General features: G+C 35.2%; 1 protein-coding gene across 1 annotated transcript; it reads left to right on the forward strand.

Moving 5' to 3' along the window:
* The first annotated feature begins 829 nt into the window (after positions 1-829).
* Positions 830-20,424, forward strand: LOC149778349 (prefoldin subunit 6-like). Its single transcript, XM_089939170.1, has 4 exons — positions 830-937; positions 8,908-8,978; positions 14,058-14,182; positions 19,515-20,424. The coding sequence occupies exons 1-4, from the start codon at positions 850-852 to the stop codon at positions 19,639-19,641; spliced, it is 411 nt and encodes a 136-aa protein (XP_089795296.1). The 5' UTR covers positions 830-849; the 3' UTR covers positions 19,642-20,424.
* Positions 20,425-20,938: the final 514 nt, after the last annotated feature.

A 20,938-nucleotide genomic window follows, 5' to 3' on the forward strand; every position in this document is an offset into this window, starting at 1 on the left:
ACACATATATTTCCTTAATCTTTATGCACGAGTTCTAAACAGTAGATATTGACTTTTCCTCTGACTATTTTCAGGCATTAACTCCGACTAGTGACGTTGCTGAAAATGTCAAGTAAGCATCGCCATCGCATCATCTCGGTGCCACACTGAACGAAGCTACATTCTAACCCCAATCGGTGGCACAATGTGCGAGTCTACAGTATCATTTCTGATATCAATGCATACAATATACTTAATTATTTGTATGTACAGTTAATAGATGTTGATACAGCGCAGATCTGCACGAGGACAACGACATTATGAAATTTTCTTCTTGCAACTTCTGGTTTACACAAAGTTAGGCGCACTCCATTGGTTTATTTTCAAGGTCTGCCACCAGATCCGGAATGATGTAATACTGTTAACCACATTAAATGAGTGAAGTATGAACATACTGTATTTATAAAAGAAAAGATAGTGTTAAAAATCTAAAAGGATACGAAGTACTGATCTCTATAAAGGTTTGCCTTTTTCTAAATGTGTGTATGTACTGTTGAGGGATATATACATTTCACTATGTACATTTGTATGCTCTTACGATCTACTGCGAACTCTGAAACATTTTAATAAAATTGCAACCATTAAAGAAATAATGTTTTAAAGGTGATTTCCATATAAATTTTGATTAAATTTAAATAAATTGTAAACAGTGTTACTTAAAAAAGGTTTCTTTACACCCTAGAGGTTCTGAACCTATAATCAAATACGATAACAGCTTTTCAATGTGTCTCGTATGTCAAACCATTTTTAATTGGATGCATTTCCCCAAATTAACCAATGAAATAGAGCCAAGCTATAAATGCATCAAAAATGTCGTCCATTCAGTCCATGCAGCAGAAAGAAAATCTCCAAAAACGCCTTCAGCACGAATTAGAACTGTACCAGAAAACACAAAAAGGTTATAATATGATTACCACGATTTTTTTTATTATTGTTGTTCATTGAGACTAACTTTATGTTTAAAATAAATAGGTTAAGAACTCGGAACATGTTGATAATTGACACAATAACCTATTTTCGACGTAGCATAGGGATAACAGTCCAAATGTAAAATTTCATCTCGGGTTAATAAATATGTTATTTTTGAGAAAGTCAAAGATCAGAAATAACAAATTAGCAAATAAATTGTAACTTCTTTTCATGGTTTCTGCTCATAGCAAGTGCAAACAACTTGTTTTATTGCCTGCAAGAAAAAAGAATTCTCCAAAAAGAGAGCATTTTATGTACAGTGTATATATATATATTGAAAACAAATCCAGTAATGGAAGGTTTTCTGTGGTTAGTTAATGAAACAGTCACTAGAGAATATAACCAGACTTATTGAGGCATAATTTACAAATGTATGTGGTATATAAAAGGATATTTTGGGGAAATGTGCCTTGGCCAATCCAGAATTTGCAGCTTTAATTACTTAGAATTTAAAATTCTCAGTGTATGCCCAATCCAAAAGCCAAATTATGTGTAATGCTTGTTTTTCTTCATGTCTTACTCACGTGAAAGTGAAAAACACAAAGGACTGTTTACATAAAATATGGGGCCCCAAGTGCCTGAGTGGTCTAAAGCGCTCTCCGTTACGGATCACTGCCATCTCACCGCTGCCTGCGGTGGTTCGAGTCTCGGATTCAGCCAATGTGGGTATGTGAGAAAGCTTGCCAGTAACTTCTCGTGGGTTGGTGGTTCTTTCTGGGGTTTTTCCAGGTTCTTCCTCCACCATTAATACTGGCTGCCATGTATAGCATATCGTGTGCTGAAATATGGCATTAAACCCCACAACAACAACAACATAAAATATTTTTCTCTAATATTTCCTATGAAAAGTTAAATACAGTACTGTATATACTTTTTTATTTATTTACACTGCTGTCGGGCATTTCTGCACACCTAAGGTTTCCGTCTCCATTATTGAAGCAAAATGCATACCGAATTCGACCAATCGACAAAAATAAAATATAGCATTGCTTACCATTTGAAAAGAGGCAATTGTCATCAAAATATTCTGTTCAAAATATTATTAATTTTGGATACAGGTAATACCACCCCCGTGTTTTGCTGACTCGCGATATGTCGGCCTATTCTGCGTACAGCTTTGAAAAGATGTAATGTTTATTAATCGGGCTATAGAAATGAAATACATTACTCTCGACTGTTTCTTTCAGCATTTTAGTCGAGTAATTATGGCAGTTTGTTTTATAGAATTCAAGGTAAAAATGCAAATAAATGGCAAGAGATATTAACCTTTTACCTCATGCAAAGTCTTTGGATGCCTCTACTCCATTTGCATGGAAGCGCCATTTCATGCCTCTACTCCATTCGCATGGAAGTGTCTTTTGGCGCCTGCTGTAAACATCAGCCATTTTGAGCTGGTTCTCACAGCGCCACCTTCAGGGAAAACCCCCCTATTAGATACTACATTCATTTCTGCAAATGACAATTACGTCAGATCATGTGGTCGCTATTTATGCACTGGTCGATATATGCTATTTAAAGTAACTGGGTCGTAAACTCCACTCTCCAAAATTACGGTCGCAAATTTCATTCAGTACGTACGAAGTTTTCACAATTAGAATCACAACCATGAAAGATTCAATAACTTAGGTAAAGGATCTGATAATGATGTAGGCAGCAATTAGTTTTTATAAATTATCAAATTCAGTGACTTAGTGATGTAGACACAGATGAAGACCTTGTAAATTTCGAGTATTTGGAAATGGCAACTACGTCATGCGGCCTCACTGACAAGACAGTGAACGAGTTCTCTCTCGATTTTAAAGCACATAAAAAATTCTTCTGTCAAAAATAATTACACAGCTATAACAATCAAACTTTACTCTTTAATTTTTCCACATATAATAGATGTGTACCAAAAATGTAAAATGGTTAAAATTGCTGTTAAACGTAACATACACTACATTGCTTAACAGTTCACAGGCAGGATTTCATTCAGTACGTACGAAGTTTTCACAATTAGAATCACAACTATGAAAGATTATCAAATTCAGATGACTTAGTGATGTAGACACAGACGAAAAACATGTAAATTTCGAGTTTGGGAAATGGCAGCAACGGTTGGTCACGCGGCCTCACTGACATGACGGTGGACGAGTTCTCTCTCGATTTTAAAGCACATAAAAAATTCTTCCCTGAAAAATAATTACACAGCTATGACAATCGGACTTTACTCTTAAATTATTCCACATATAATAGATGTGTACCAAAAATGTAAAATGGTTAAAACTGCTGTTAAATGTAACATACACTACATTGCTTAACAGATCACAGGCAGGCCTATGTGTATGCTGTCGACTAGGTAACAGGTGTTCTATTTATAGCGCGCTGCACTTTGTCACTATGCTTTATGAGGTAAAGGGTTAAGAAAACTAAATCAATCTTGTAAAAAAAGTTAGCAAAGTTCAACATTTAAAAAAAAATAAGCTATTATGCGGAAGAAAAACAACAATGAATAGGATGCAGTGTGTTTACGACGTATTGTTGATGGGGGAAAATTACTACAGAATTTAGAAACAGACAACATGCCGGGGAATTTCTTGAGCATTTATGTTCTAGCAGCAAGTTGACACGTTGGGTAGCAGATGAATTTGTATGTGTGTGATAACTTCTTGCAAAATTGGAAACTTGGATTAAAATGCAGTATTGTTTTATGGTACACATTTCCATCTTTTATATAATGTATTTACTTGTATGATTCTAAAAGATGCATAGAAAATCAGATTTCCTGGGTTACAGGTGCAAGAAGGTCATGGAGTGGGTCTACATATTGCCATTTAGAAATCACATTTTCATGTACATTTTGAGTCTAAATGTGGGATATTTTTGTACACTTGATCAATATCACTTTTCTTAATTAAAGTATGATCATTCTTTCTTGATACAAAATGGATTTTTGAACCAAAATAACACGTGATCCAGTGTTTACAGAAATGACGTAACGTTGCTTAGAATTAACTGACGTGCATAATTGGCTGACATGGTGGTATTTATTTATTTATTTGCAGTTACTTTATTGCATAGTTGGATTGTGCTGGCATTTGTTGTCATAACAATGTTAACTTATTTTTTAACCATTGTAAAATAACGATATTATCACAGACAAATGAAGATGTTTATGCATTGGATATGGATACTACAACAGCCTGAGCTGTGAGTAACCTTAAAAACTTCGAAAGTTTCTTTTCAGTTATTACAGGGTGGTGGATCTTATTTTTCAAACAGAAAACAAACACATCTCATCTGTGAAGATGCAAGTATGAATTTGTATTAATCTTTTTTACTACTACATTAATATCATATCCAAAGGTATCAAGCAGGTTTTATACTGTTTTGTAGCAGTAATAATAAAAACAAACTGCTGGTTACGGGTAGCGGTAGCAATGATATTAATATTCATTAAGTATATAGATGCTACCGAAGTACCTTACGAAAAATCACCTTGATGTACTATAAATATATGTATATTTATTATACATATAAGGTGATTTTGTGTTGTTACTGATTTCGTTGTACTTTATTGATAAAGCATCAGACTCAGTTGTTGCCACCTCTGACTGGTGTTCAAGGGAGAGAACTGACTCATATTTCTGGTTAGAGATGATATGGAGGGTATGTTATAATACAACTCTATTCCCACAAAATGAAGACAAGTACCAAAATATTCTTGGCATATTCTGTATTTAGATAAATAAATAAAGCATCTCCCACATGAAACCCTCCATGAGCCACATGTTTTTTTGAGTTTTCATCAAAGTTTTCTCTGAGCCATGAAAAGCGAAATGGTTTCCTTTGTACAAGTTATGACATAAAATATTCCCGCTATTCATGAAATTATCCAATGTCAGTCCATATATATTGCCATGTGCTGGATAATGTACAGAAAACTTAGTTAATGTAACATAATTAATATTTTAATATTGTAAAGGAATGATGTATTCACCTGGAGAGTATCCAAAAAGATGATGCGAAAATGCTTGAAAGAATAGAGCATGGATTATGATATTTTTCTTATCTTCTACTTTAACTAATATATATATAGAAGACTCCAGATTTTGGCTGGTAAAATGTGCAGATAATTTACTAAGAAGGTCTTTAAAATTTTATTTCATAAATGTTAGAGGCCCAAAGCTGGATTAAGGCTTTGGGGAGTGGTGTAATGTAAATTAGGGCAATTATTATCCAACCATTATTTATGCACATGGAAAAAGCCTGGTGTATTGGCCTAAAACACTGATAATAAACAATTTGGGTATCAGGATAGCATTGTCCAATCAAATAATGAAAGTTGGAAACATCAAAGATTGTGCAAGGTGAAACCCCTGGTAAAGCATGCTTCATTACAGCATGAATTCAGATATAACACTAATGTGGTATGGCTCCCAAAAATTTGTATATTTGTTTTTCCTTGAAGAAATAATTATGTTTTTTTTCAAAGTACAAAAAATTAATGTACGGTGTGACCTCTGCTATAACACAGTAGTTTAGGTTCATACCGTGTTATGCACTAAACTGTGTTATAATCTGTGAAGTTAGATGAACAAAATGATGCATATACACAAAAAGTAGCTGGGGGAAAATAAAAGCGGGTGCAAAAATACATGCTTTTGATTAAGTGAAGACATAACTAGTTCAAAATACACTTGTATATTGAGAACTTACATTTGTTTAGTACAGTCCATTAAGTACAGTACATTTACATGAAAAATCCATGAATTTGAGTAAAGATCACATTATAAAATTCATGTATCAGTCACATCCCATTCAAACAGATAACACATATATAAAAACTGTAGTCTCTGTTTGATAAGTCAACAAAAAGGTTCCCCATAACAATTCACTAAGATAATATTGCCTACAGTAGCTTGTGCCTATGGTTGTTTACATGCTACTTGTACATGTACTTAAATTGGTCTAGATTTTGGTCTGATGGAGACAGCTCTCATCTTGCCAATGCTACCCAGGGGATGAGGCTATTCATAGGGAAATGAAAATGTGAACAAATTGAAAAGTTGAACATCTTTGCAAGATGCCTAAGCTTCAGTTAACTTGATGGTCACATGTCTATGGTATCAAAAGCTTGGAACTTTTAATTTTTGTTTTATGCCACTGTTGATAGCAATCATAAGCATCAAATTTGTTCCTGCAAAACGGAAACTTCCATGCCACAATAAATGCATTCCAGTCACTTTGGAATACGCAACAATCCATCAAATTTTATTGCTTTTATTCACGTTTGTTGCTGACTTCCTTTCATGAAAGTTGCTTTGTTTTTATTGAAAATTGTAGTCGGCTTGCTTTGATGAAGGGTGTATGTGTTATTGAAGTCAATGCTAAAGGTCAACGTTAGAGGTCTATTTCTTACTGCTGCTGCAACATCAAATAATTGTTGAACATTGATTTAGAATGAAATTGTTGTTTCATTTGCTTACTTTTATACAGAACGATTGGTGTTTCAGAGGTAATTAGTTTTTCTGAAGTTTCATTAAACTTATTTATTCTGGGTACATTCAAAAATAAAAAAGTAATAGCTGTTGCTTTGTCAATTGTAGCCATTTTTGATCCTGCATTTAGAGGTAGGTCAGTTGGCTAGTCCAGTAGCATGGCTATTTGAGTGTATCACAGCATACAGTACTCAGACCAGATGTCAGATTAAGTGGATTATGATCACTGTTCAGTAAGGTTACAAGTACATGGGTTTTTAGAGAATATTGGGGGTGGGGTACAATCAGTGTTTCCTAAAATTAAGTAACCATTATTGGGAAGCCTTTTGTAATAGTTTTAAATCTAAATAATTCCAAAGTAACAATTGTAACAATTATGAATTTTTTCAATTTTCAAAAATAACACATTGACTATAGAGTCTAATTTTTGAACTTGAACATGTAATGTCGTGACATTTTTTCCTGTGTAATTTTAAAAAATACTAATTATTAAAGGTTTCTTAATATCTTCATGCACCACCATAAATCTTTTTCAGAAAAACAACAGGAGTGGGTCTGTTAGACACACTAAGAACATGTCAAAGATTTATTGTAAGCAAAAGTGTTAATGTTTCATATACTTGCTAATTGGGAAGGAGAAAATTCAAATTCTTCTGACTTGGATCATCTTGAAATTTATGTTTTGGAGGCATATTTGTTTTGCATTTTTCAATTTTGAGATAAAAAATGTCATTAGCTTCCAGATTTAATCAAATCATTCAGGTGCATGTTGATATTAATTGTTCATCTGCAAGCATTTTCTTAGAGATTCAGGTTAATCTGACACACAGGACACACGTGACCTTGATAACAATGTACATATTAACAAGGAAATGACATGGAAATAGCTTTGTAAAATGGAATTTAGTATTATTTATGGTAATAAACAAACTCATTTGAGGAATATGCTTTACACTAATTTTATTTACTTCAAAAATGTTTAATGATTTACATAATATAAGTGTGAGCTATTGGCCAATGTAAATCCCTGGACCCCAGCACCTTATGATGCCATTGATGATATAACAATGCACTGTTAAGATTGGTTTGTCAATATGATCAAAGGGTTTGTTTACATAAAGATAGATTTCAGTGCACTTTATATTCAAGTTTGTGGCTTTGTTTTGTGGTGGCTTTGAATTTCTCCACTTCAAACCCAAGATTATACATTAAACAACCAACAATATTGTCACCCAAAAAACTACAGGAGGGTATATTTTGTCACCAGTAAGAGAAAATAATAGCAATTTGCGACACTAACTCATTTGGCCCTTGAGGTTTTTGTCGTTTTCGCTTGAAATGCGAGTAGAAAGACATTTTGGGGGCTATTTCTGAATGCATCATAATAATTGGCTTTGAACAGATTTTCCATGAGACTAATGCCTAGTTGTATTAGAAACATTGTTTTCCATTGGTTATTTTGCTTGCACAGGAGCAGAAGAGTAAAAGTTGGATTTTTTCTCCCCGCTTTTTTCTTCATTTCCTAATGGACCGATCATTTTCATATGGAGACCACTCTTTATTCCAAATGCCTACCTAATCCTAGTTTTTGCATAGGTTCACCTGTGTGCAGTTCAGACCGGTCTGAGGCCAAAAGGTCTAAAATCCGGACACAATCGCATTCCAACAATGAGCAAATTTTGGATGGACAGAAAACGGGTCCAAAAAATTAGGTTTTTCCCTCTGTATTTTGTAGTGCAACCAGAACTTCCAGATTATTTGTTATCATTGTTGAGCTGTCTGCTTTTTTGTAATACCACTCACTTGGTATATCTTAAATGACCTTGATGCTGCAGAGCTTGAAAATAGGGTACAGCCTCATCACACCTACAGGCAGGATTGGGGCTGAATGAAGCCCAGGGTAATCCTGAATTTATTTTACATAGTAGATTCTGTGCTTTTAAGAATTTTCTTTGGGTGAGAAAAATACATGTATATGAAATTTCAGGAGCCAGGCCGCAATTGTCTTATATTAAAATTCATGTGATTTCTTCCCAAAAATGATAGTAAAATATTTCCTTTTTTTTACTTATAAGAGGAAAAAATATTTGGTCATATTCAAGAAAAATACATCTATATGAAATTTTGGGGGCCAAGCCACAACCATGTTGTATCTGAATTTGGGTTATAGCAGAACATGCTATAGCAGGGTCACACTGTATGTATGGTACTGATTGTGAATGTTTGTAGCTTAGAAACTAATTTGGGTTCATTTACTGATCCAGGATCTGGAATACTGATTCTAGGAATTGTCTGTTATCGACATTTTGATGTTTAAAGAAAATATGATAATTTGAGCTGAATATATGTTTCGAATGGATTAAATAGGCTTCTTACTTTGTACCGACATTTTGAATTGAATTGAGTCTTTGTGTTTCAGACTATCAGAAGTACATAAATGGTCGTCAACAGTTGGATGCCCAGCTGAATGAGAACACACTAGTAAAGGAAGTAAGTTAAAACCCACATTACTGGGAAACTAACATTCTTGCTCAAAAGAAAATCCCAGGCCAACCCTTCCCATTCCAAAATAAATGGTTAGTCCCTAAATGTATGACTAACATATTCATATGCAGCATATTTGAAGCGTACAAATTTTGGATGGAGAGACTCATACATTGAGGACTGGGTGGAAAACAGATTTATGATTATATATAAAATAAGCATTTAAGTCATTTTCACATATTTCCATATATTATATTATAACTACAAATTTACAAATAGGTGAAAGTATATAATCAGCTGGCATTAAGCAAGCAACTTAATTCTTTTATGGGTTCAAAAACTTTGCCAGAAAATGACAAAGTTGAAAGCATTTCCAAACTAGTTTAAAATGCCCCAGTTTAGTGTGCATGAGTGCACAATGCACAGATGCCACCAAACCATAACGTTTATACAAACATTCATTGGTCACTAATATCTCAGATAAGTAACCTGAACTTTTACAGTTACATGTTTAGCTGGTTAATTTGAACTATATGACTATATGTAAATCTTTTGGATTGGTCACTCTTTGGCAAAGTTTTGACCCCCCCTCTCAAATTAAATTGCTGGATCTAGTCAGAGGTCTTGCTAGGATTTTAAAACTAGGAGTCCAGGACTCTCATTTTGGTAAAAATAGTAGTCCCACCATCAATAGTTGCAGTCCCTTTCCTACAGAATCAACACAGACGTGAGTGCATCTGTATTTAGATGGAGAGGTTTTCATAATGTAATCACTCACTTTAATATAGCTTCATTACAACAGTCCATTGACTTGATTGCAAATTTATGGTTTATTTATTTGTCTACATTCTTGTAGTAATTTTAGGTAGTGGTTAAATAGTATCTGATTTGCTGTTTTTTTCCCGTATTTTCTCAAATACGTGTCAAGTCGGAAAACAGTTTAGACCTTAAAGTGCATCTCGTGAATTCCACAATATAGCATTGTCCCATACGTTTCTGACCTACATAATTTGCATTTTAAAGTTAAATCTTTAATAAAATAATACCTTGGCTTTGCTTTCAATGATTTGTATATTTTTCTGAAAATATTTGTCAGATGATTTACGAAAACAGACATTCTAATAAACAGGTACATCCCAGACTTAGTGAAGTCTGCCATTATTTCCTGTTAGGCATACTCATTCACTTACAGTTTCAAACTAATTTTATGATGAAACAGTGTACAAGAGGCAGTTAATATATATCCAGATCACCGATTCTGATCTTAAAACACATGTTTGTATGTTTTATCATCAAAGGATATCATGCAGGAAAATGATAGTTGCTACCTTACTCGGAAAAGGGTTAATGGTCAATCAGCTATAAAAACATAATGCTTGTGAATGGGCAAGAGTTTGTTTGTCAACATAATTGATATCAAAACTAGGCCTAACTACTGATGTCTTGATGAATACATTTCACTACAACATTAGAACTAACCGGGCTAAGGCGAGGGGCATTTAAAAAAAGTATGGTCAGTCAATGTACCTCTTAAATAGCTCATGTTTGTCCATCAGAGTGATACTGAATTTTGTCAATCCAAGCAAGGACTTATTCCAAATGCTTAGCTAGGCATAACACACTTTCTTACATTTAGCTACTGTCCTATCCGAACCATCAGTTCTAGCAGCTTTAGCACTATTCTGAATCTCGTTACAATCTTCGTAAGTTTGCTGTTTAACCCCAAAATACTTATCCAAATTTACTAATGGCATTTTGTCTAAGTCTCAACATGTTTTGATTCTGAGGTCATGTGCACTACTTATTCCGATACATTCGGAAATGAACACAATAACGAAAGCTAAAGTTGTTTATTTGATGTACTTTTATAAATGACTGCATGTACATCTCTGGGTCTTTCTGACTCTGAATTCAATCACTGTAAATATAAGTACATTTTCCCATCCAGCTGCCAGTCAAAACCTTTGAACTTGCCACCCAGCTATTGCATCATGTTCTTTTTGATGTACTCTTATGTTGTTGTTGCTCTAGGGTTTAACGCCATTTTTCAGCACAAGATAGGCTATATGTGGCGGCCAGTATAACTGGTGGAGGAAGAACCCAGGAAAACCCAGGGAAGAACCACCGACCCACGAGAAGCTACTTGCAGGCCTTCCCACATACCCATGCTAGCCAAGCCTTGGACTTGAACCCACAAAGACAGAGGTGAGAGGGCAGTGATCCGGAACAGTGAGCGCTATTGACCACTCGGCCACTCTGGGCCCCTTGATGTGCTCTTATAATGGCAACATGTATGTACATCAAGGGGTCTTTCAGTCACTGAATTCTTTCATTGTAAATATCAGCACAGCTAATTGATCAACACATTTTCCCACAAAGCAGGTGGCTAAAGCAGGACTGGCAAGTCTTTAAATTTTGCTGCACACCTATTACATGCGTATGGAGGACTCCCGCCTCAGTGATTTTCTGCGTCCCAGATCAAAAATTGGCATCCAAATACATGTAATTAAGCGTTTCCGAGATCTCTGCTAGTGGTAGTTGATTAATTATTTGCACCCTTTTGTAATTACAATAATGTAATGTGTAATCTAGGTACTCCTGTTGTTATGTATTTTTAATTTGGTTTATTTGTTGCTTTTCCCAATGATTATGCTCTATATATCTGTATTTTGTAATTGACCTTTGTCCAAAATCAAGTTCATAATCTACATGACCAGTGACCTTTATTTTGTAAACAACATAATAGTAAATTAGCTAATATTTCCCATTATCAGAATACATTGAAAGTAATCATATACTGTGCATAGCATCTCTTTTACATGATGTCCATAATGCATGCACACCCTTTCACCTCACACTGTTTTTCACAAAGCATGGATGGTTCATTAGGAACAGTCATTTTTATGACCAATTATTACTAAACACCGACAGCTCTGGAGGTCTGAAATTAAGGATGTAGCAGGTTTGAGCCCAGGCCAAGTTATACCAAAGATGGTACTAGCAGCTGCCTTGCTTGGCGCTCTGCATTAAGTTGTTAGTGTTAGGACTGGGCAACCTGGTGCTACATATCTGTGGTATGATCTAGTGCTAAACATTATAACCTACCACACCGCAGACATTGTAGTGATGTGACTAAAAATTGTCTTAAACTGTATTAAAAATCCAAATCACATAGTCACTAAATGCCTGGAATTTCATGTTAAGTGATTGTTGGATGCAAGACAAAGGCTTCATTAAGTGGCTGAGAAAATGTGCAAGCTCAAAACACAGAGCTTTGTCTCGAAAAAAACATTGATATTGCAGTAGTTGGCACTGCTGACTTAAGTAGCCACACAGAAGGAAAGAAGCACATGGAACTAATGAAAATGGATCAGGGATGAGCCTGCCTTGTGTCATGGTTCACAGGGTCAGTGCAAACATTATTTAATCATGTCATTGCTACTGTCTGCATCATTAAAGTATGTTTATACTTTGTGGGTTCTAAGACAAATTTAGCGACTGACAATGTTGGTGTAGTTTTGGCAGCAGGTTTTGTGTGAAAGAGCAATTTATTTTAGAAGGGTTAAACTATTATGGATGTCAGCAGCCTTTTTCCAATCAGTGGACAAAAAGAAGCAGAAGAGTAAATGAAGAATGAAAAAGATAAAGGACAACTTAAAGCACTGGAAGTGAAGAAGCAAGTAAATCAGCTGAAGAGCAGTTTTTAATATTTGAGTCCAGTTAAAATGACATTTGTATCATTTACCTTTCGTATTTTGAATTTTATTTTGTTAATTCTTTATTGCTTTTTGTTTCTGGTATGAATTAGTAACTGGAGATACTTTGATACACAAAGTTGTCCTTGAAAACTAAAAACTCATCATTAAAAAGTGACTGAATTTTAACTGTACTGATCTGTATGAACCCTGTATAAGGTACATTAGTATAAGGCAGTCCTTTTTATAAGGCAGGTATGCTAATTGATTCCATTTCATTCTTTAATAGTTGGTCCACGTGTACAGCTTCCATGAGCAGTTGTATAGTGAGGGATTGTTGTGTTTTGTTTTCATTGAATGTTCTTTCTCTGTTCAATGTTTTGCTCCACATTCATCTGTATCAGCAGGATGGGCAATTCTTTCTTGTCAGAGTTAAATTTGAACTAGGGACTTGGCGAGTCTTGTCCCTGACTGAGTCTTGCCCCATGTCATATGGGTTAGATTGTCCTGTCCTGTCCGCTACACATGCAAGGTTCTGGTATACTGTGTTTTTAATTGGCATTGTTAGTTTGTTTTTTTTAATATTCTAACATAGCTAGACCTGGTCTACATGATGATTGTCACATGCTTTGTCTTGGTTTTGGTAAGAGATCTTTTAATTTTCACTGGATTCTTCTAGAACAATAAAGTTTTGACCCTCATTCTGGTTTTTTCTTCTTCTCATTTTATCTTATACATAAATCTTGTTTACTGGGAAATTAGTCATTCATGTGATAACATATGATCAGAATCAAATTGTGTTCTTGTTTGATTTGGGTGAAATTATTAATTTAAAACTACTTTTCTCAGGAAATACAAGGTGCTCAAAAGTAGTATTCTTGAACATAGAAACTTGGATTTATAGTGATATTCAAATAAGGATATATTCTTGGATGGATTATTTTTGCATTTCATGATTGGATATGGTGATCTGTAGAATGATGATTGGGGTTGTTAGGTTCAGATTGTGTGTGGTCTGCAGTTACAACAAAAGCTATGTATCTGCTTTTGTTAATCATATACAGACACATGTTCTCCAGCATCTTTAGAAGGAAGGGCCATGTTATCATAAAAGATTATAAATGGAAAGAAGATACCTGAAAATTAAAGTGAAACCAAAATATCACTAAATAAGATTTTCATGTATTCTTTAGGAAAAGTTATTGATATGATATGAATTAATGTATTTTATGATTTTCTGTTCATTGGTAAACTTTCAACCCCCCTGAACTAAATTTTACCAGCTGTACCCCAAAGGTGTGAAGACTTAAATGGAACTTTGAGCCCTTCTATATTTTATGCACCTACTCTCAGCTTTAACATGAGTCTGACAAATTGCTTCATTTTTCAGGAGTTGGATCGCCTGGAGGCTGCGGCTAACGTGTACAAGATGATTGGGCCTGTTCTTGTGAAACAGGACTTGGATGAAGCAAAACAAAATGTCCAGAAGAGAATTGATTATATTAATGGAGAATTGTAAGCTATTCCTTCATTTATTCATTCAGTCAGTCAGTCCGTAACATTCCAGTCCTGCAAAAAATATTCTCTCCCCACTTCAAGTTGTTATTGTTTGGTATCTTATATATTGTTTGGTATCTTATATTTGAAAATAAGCTGTGATGGCTAGGAAGCTATGCAATCATCAGACATCCACCACAAGCACTCGATTTTGTTGAAAAGAAGGGAAAACTATTAATAATGCCTACTCCTCTTCTTCCAATAAACACCAGCAAACTAAATTGTGATTTGAAATCTGACCCCTCAACGATACATGCCAATATTCTTATGCTGTTTGCATTGAGCCACTCCTATCACTGTAAAACATTACACCATACATGCTGACATGAATATATATACACAGAAAGATGCAGTTTATGCGGATATAGTTTTCTCATCGGATTTTATTTAAAATTCTTGTGGTGGTAGGTGTTTACAGAATTTCTTATTTTTGAGACGTCTGAAAGAAATTAACGTATATTTAAATGTTGGTACATGTATCCCCGAAAATTGAAGAGTGTTTTTTTTTTTCCTCCCTGTGAAAAAGAATAATAATAACAAAGGACTAATCAATGACTACCATGTTTTATAAGTGTATGAATAGCTGATAGGAAAATTGTTTCCTACAGGCCATATTGTAGCATAACAAACAAGCACAGAATATATTGACTTTCTTTCTCTCAGTTAATGAAACAACACTATTTCTGCCACTGTTTTTAGCATTACTGGTTATAGACCAGAAGTGATTTATGTGATGGCTTGTCATCTGTTGTGTGTCAGACTTTTAGTACAGATTTTGGTAAACTACTGGGAGGAATACTAGAAGACAACAGTCAAATCAGACTAGGCAAAAAACCTTCCCATTAACCCCACCTCATATATCCAGCCTACTGGTGGGTAGCTGTCTCCAAAATTTTAGCTCTCGCTCGAGCACCATTTCCATCAGGAAGATTGGGTGATTCAAGTCATTTCGGAAGGGCTTCAGATTTAATGTTTCCAGCCCCACCTTTTTCTCCATGCACCCTTTTGGGTTTTATTCAAGGCTTTTCTTCATTGCAAGGGTACTGATTATTGACCCGAGTCCCCTTATCAGTACATTCTACCACCAAAATTCAAGATGGAGACTTCAAGATCAATCCAGTTCTCTCCATAAGGAAAGACGATCGTGATCTGACAGATGCATATTTTCATGTCCCTCTGCATCATGGGAATTCCTTTGGTTTGCTTACCATGACATGGTTTATCAGTAAATAATTCTACCATTTGACCTTGGGGTTTTACCAAGGTTATGGATCGTGTCAGCCTGTTTGATTGACTTCATCTATAATGATTGCAGCATATTTGGATGGCATTCTCCAGAAGCATGGTAAATTTGACTTCATTGCAATAGCTATCTATTTTCACTTTTATATCAACTTGGCTTTCTTGTAAACTTAGACAAATCTAACCTTCATCCATCCAGTGTTTTGTCAACCTAGGCATGGAATTTCTCACAAACCTCAGTCTGGTATGGCTTCCATGCAGTTACTTAATCCAGATTGCAGAACTGGCTGAGACTGTTTCCAACAAGACTTGTATTTTGGCACGAAAAGTTTTGCAACTTCTCAGATTATTCATTATGGCAGGTTCCACTCAGCTCTCATGTTATGCACCCATTACTGATGACACTGATCGCTCAGTGACCACCAGCGATAAACCTGTTCTCTACAAGGTCGAACCATAAGTTGCCCACCTTCGTCTCCCATATCAGACACAATGGATTGATTGTCAGTAAGTGGAGAAGGGTTATGGACCATTGCCTATCTTCCCAAGGTTTTGGTACTGAAAATAATCCAGAAATTATGGGTCAGATTTTGAAAAAAATTCTGATTTATTCTCTCAGATGATACAAGTTCTGGGTCGTAGATTTATTTAATCTAGCCATAGATATATACTGTAAGATTCCCATTTTTAACTGAATGTTCTCAAGCAACCATGGTCACAAGTCTTCCACCCCTGCCTGTAATGTCTTATTCTTCATACATGGCTCTTGTACAGACTGCCGTGTGGAACAGACAGTACAAACCTTCTGTTGTTTTGAGAATCTCATGAGCAAAAAGGCCCTCCATTCTGGAGGCTTATGAAGGTGTTCAAGGAATGGTGCCAAATTAATAGCATTGTCCCTTTTAGTGCTTCATTTGCCCAACTCATTGGGTTTTTTCTCTGGATTTTTTAAGGAGGAAAGGATTGCTACAGTTAATATCAACGGCTGTTGGTCAATAATCTTTTTGATAATTTGAAACATGGCAAATATGATATCGGTTATGATAAAAACCTTTAGGATTTGTTAGCCAGTTTTAATTTGGAGCAAACAGAATCACTCTGTTTCTCAAATGGAGTCTGCCCTGTGTTCTAATTGGCTCAATTCAAATATGTTCAAGCATTTTGCTTGCATATCACTGAATCTATTATCATTCAAGACATGTTTCCTGATAGCCTTAGTATTAGCATGCATCATAAGCTAATTACATGCCTTTGTATTTGATCCAAACTATCTTCAGTTCAGATCAGATGACTTTGTGGTCCAGGATTTGTATCGAACAGTAGATTACCATCGATCCGCAATCAAATAATTGACACAAACTCTTCTCCATAGACTAATCCAGAGCAGCAGCCATGCAAGGCCATGTTTGTGCTCTCAAACACTATTTGAAACACATGGAGGCAAGCCGTTGCACATGCCAACTACTCTTTCTTCCAGTGAAAGCTGGAAAGCAGGATACCACCCATCAAGCGCCGTCTTCATGGCTGAAGTGGGTTATACACTTGGTGTAATCTGAAATGTCACAAGATCAGTCATTTCATGAAGATTTCAGCCCATGACATTAGACGATCTTGGCTAGCCTCACATTCAAATGCAATGTTTTGATCCAAGAGAGTAGAAGTATTTGGCTCAGAGGCAGAGCCTCCCTTCTCTAGGTTTTTTTCTCTCAGAGATTTAGTATCGCAGAGACAAACTCTGTGTCAGTGGCCCAGATGGCTACTAGACCCAATTTAATAGCCTATTAGCTTTGCTGGATTCACAAGTGAAATATTTTGAGATAAGAAGATTTTGATACTATCTTCTTAACTGAACAGATGTAACAATCATGTGACCATTGGCTGTGTTGCTTATCAATTAGGAGAAAGGGTTATTGTTCTCTTTATGAATCCAGCCATATTTTCCAAGAAGGATACCTGAAATAGAGGTCAAATGCTCAGCATGCCCTGCTCCTATTACCTAAATGTAATATAATTAAGGATATTTGAAGGAGAAAGAAAATTTTAAGTATATTGTTTCCCTGAGAATACTTAATCCTCCCAGATACCCCACCATGCACACATCCGTGTTCACATATTGCTTAGTCTGAAAAAAACTAGTGATATTTGGCAGTGGCAATGAAAGGTAATGAGCAATTGTTATTGCCCTTTGTTTGATAAAGACGTGAAAAGATGATTTCATTGTTTCAGTAGGGCTGGATTTTGGAGGAAACAGGTTAGTGTCCTAATCTTAATGTGATTGAGAAACATAATTTACTTAAATATTCATGTATTCAGCATTGTATACTCTGAACCAGTCGTTAAGTCATATTTTTGCATAGTTTTATTATCTACTTATCTACTAAAATAGCAAGGTCCTGAACAGTGGGCATGGTAACTTTAGTAGTCACATGTTATGATTTTGCAGTAAAAATCATTTTTCCAGCATTACATACTCTAGATCATAAATCAAGCAGTTGTTGAGCAAGACTATGGGATGATTGGCTGATATTTCCAAGTCTACAAAAAAACCTTGACCTGAAAAGTGGGCAGGGTTATTTTAGAGGAGATGAACAGCTGAGAATATTGTGCTTTAATCTTACTTGATAACAGCTGATTCAAAACATATGATTCTGAAAATTAATAAATTTATGAAATTAGTATTATGATAATTTTTGTTTTAAAAATCGTATTAAACAAGAAACAGGTGTGGATATTTGCAACCTATTTTTTTCTTCTTTCTTCTAAATAACCCCACTCTTTGATACAGTTAGGCAACTTTTTCCATTTCTGGAATACACTCTGCCGAGACTAAAAGAAGAAAAGTTCCTTCCTGAAAATGACTTACCTGGCAGGTTTTTTGTTGTTGTCCTTTTGATAAAATTTTATGGATGACTTGCATTTAAGAGAAAGAAGAAAGGAAGAAATCTATTGATTTTGAATTGAAAAAGGACTGCATTGCTGGTCTTTGTTGTTAGAGCATCCACCTCGGATGTGGTAAAGCATGGGTTGAAACCCTGGCAGAGTCATACCAAAGACTTATGAAACATGGTACTAACAACATGCTTGCTAGGTCTCAGCATTAAGACTTCTGCCTGGTGTCGGGATTATGTGACTGGGTGGGACATGATGTTACATGCCTTAGGCATGATGCCCCAGTGCTAGATATCACTATAAGGGGCCATCCATTTAGTATGTATGCAAAAATCTGGCAAAACTCGACCCCTGTCTCCTCCCTGAACACGTGCATATTTTTTTTACAAGCCCCCACCTGCGTACGTATGCTTGACCCCCCTCCCAAACTATATAGAATGGCCTATATTTAATCCATGCAGAAACAATCAAGGATTAATAATATCAACTTGTTTAATAAAACAGATAGTCCACAGACATTGAATGTCTGGCAGTATCAAAGAAATAAGCTACATAACTTTAAAAAGTTTGTCTAGTATCCGCTAAAATTCAAATGCCTACTGAATGAACCCAGTTGAACATGTTATGTATTAGACAAATTATTATTGAGGTTTCACCCCACCCACCCCCATTTCCTATGCTTATGTAGATTATCAGCATGCATTTGGGTTAACCCCCCTCCTTGCTTTTATATTAAATGGGCAGCCCCTAAACTGCCACACTCTAGATACCATAACAATATGATGAAAACTATTAAAGCTATGTCAAAAATCCAATTACACACACTCACACAAGCAAGTATCCAACCAGTGAAAAAAGTGGTTTACATAAAAGAAATACTTTACATGTAATAATATTTAACATATGTTTAGTATATAATATAGTAAAACCTGTCTTGAGAGACCACCTGTTTTGAGAGACCACAATCTCCGTGCACAGATTTATTGCTTATATAATGTCATGACCTGTTGTGAGAGATCACCTGGCTTGAGAGACCATTATTTTTTGGCAGAAGGGGTGGTCTTTCAAGACAGGTTCTACTATATACCATTTACAGTACTTTTGTGTTTCTTGGTGCTGATTGTATTGTTACTCAAGATAATATTTGTTATTTTTTCAGAAAGCGTCACGATGGCTTGTTACAAAATCTGGAGAAAAAACAAGATGAACACAGAGAAACTTTAGCTAATCTTCAGAAACATTACCAGCAAGCACAACAGGCCCAAGCTAAAGTCAATTCAAGATAGATACAATCTGTTTATTCTGTGCATATATGTGTTTGTGCTTATGAGGGAGAGAGAATGAGTTTGCCTCAAGTTCTTTTTGAGATAATTATTTTTCCCTTGCACATCAGTAATTTTATAGCCCTTTACCTTCACAAAGTAAATTTTAAAATATTAACATTTGTGTAATCTGTTTGTTATTCAAAATTGGAAGTATATTTGCAAAAATATTGCTGGTGAATGATAAAGAATATATAAAATAAAGGAAATATTACCCTCTTTTTTCATATTTGACGAAGAGGCTACACTGGTTTCTCTATGTACTTAAATGGTAGACATTAACAGTCCAGGTACTAGCAGCTTAAAAAATTCATATTTTTCATTCAAATACTTATCTATTTTTTTGACTGTTTTTGTTCTGTCTGTAGACTGAAATGATCTGTTCTGCTATGTCAGTCAGCCTTTGTACCTGATAGTCATTGGATAACGGTTCTGTAGCCCAACTAGCCTGGGTTCCATGGGCTAACCTGCCTAGACAATTAGAAACCCTTTTGAGGGAAGTGGACTTTAGTAAAGGTTAAAATGAGCAAACATTTAAATTTTATGATTGTTTTTCTCTTAATCATTCTTGCTAGGCTTGTGGGTACAAGTTTCAATAGTCATCCCCAGTACTTCATTAGCTATGGGCAATATCATGACTATTATTGTGAATATTTATTTTCAGATTTACAGCAAGTAAGTGAGACGAATGGAAAATTGTGTCAAGTTAGGAAATGTAGGAAATATATCATAACTTTGAACTTTAAATATTTGTTGGTTTTCTTTCTTTCAACTTTTCCAGGTACTTTTGTTTTAGTTTTAAGTCAGTTTTTTAATACTTTTAAAGACCTTTGCTTATAATACCACCACTCAAGAGATGGCCTATCATCCACCACCCATTTGTCCATACATCTGTCCATCCGTTAGGATAGTTATCTTGACTTTTCCTAAAATATTGGGAGAATTGGCATGAAACTTCACACACACACACTCATCTAGCAGGTCCTAAATAAAAACATTTGCCCCTGAGACATCTAATAGGTCTGATGCTGTGACAGTGTTAAAAATCTTGCTATCATTATCTCTCCTTTGAAAATTGTCATATTGACGTGGAGTTGTAATCTCTAGTAGTAATCTCTAGTTGTAATCTCTAGTAGTAATCTCTAGTTGTAATCTTTAGTATGAAAGTCTTGCTATTCTGACATTTGCTATTGCTGTAATGGCAGCCATCTTGAATATGTCTGTCACTACTTCTGAATGAATGGTCATATCAGCATGGGGT

This window comes from Sinohyriopsis cumingii, chromosome 17 (genome assembly GCF_028554795.1).
Source record: "Sinohyriopsis cumingii isolate HCF-2022 chromosome 17, ASM2855479v2, whole genome shotgun sequence".
Classification (NCBI taxonomy): Eukaryota; Metazoa; Mollusca; class Bivalvia; order Unionida; family Unionidae; genus Sinohyriopsis; species Sinohyriopsis cumingii.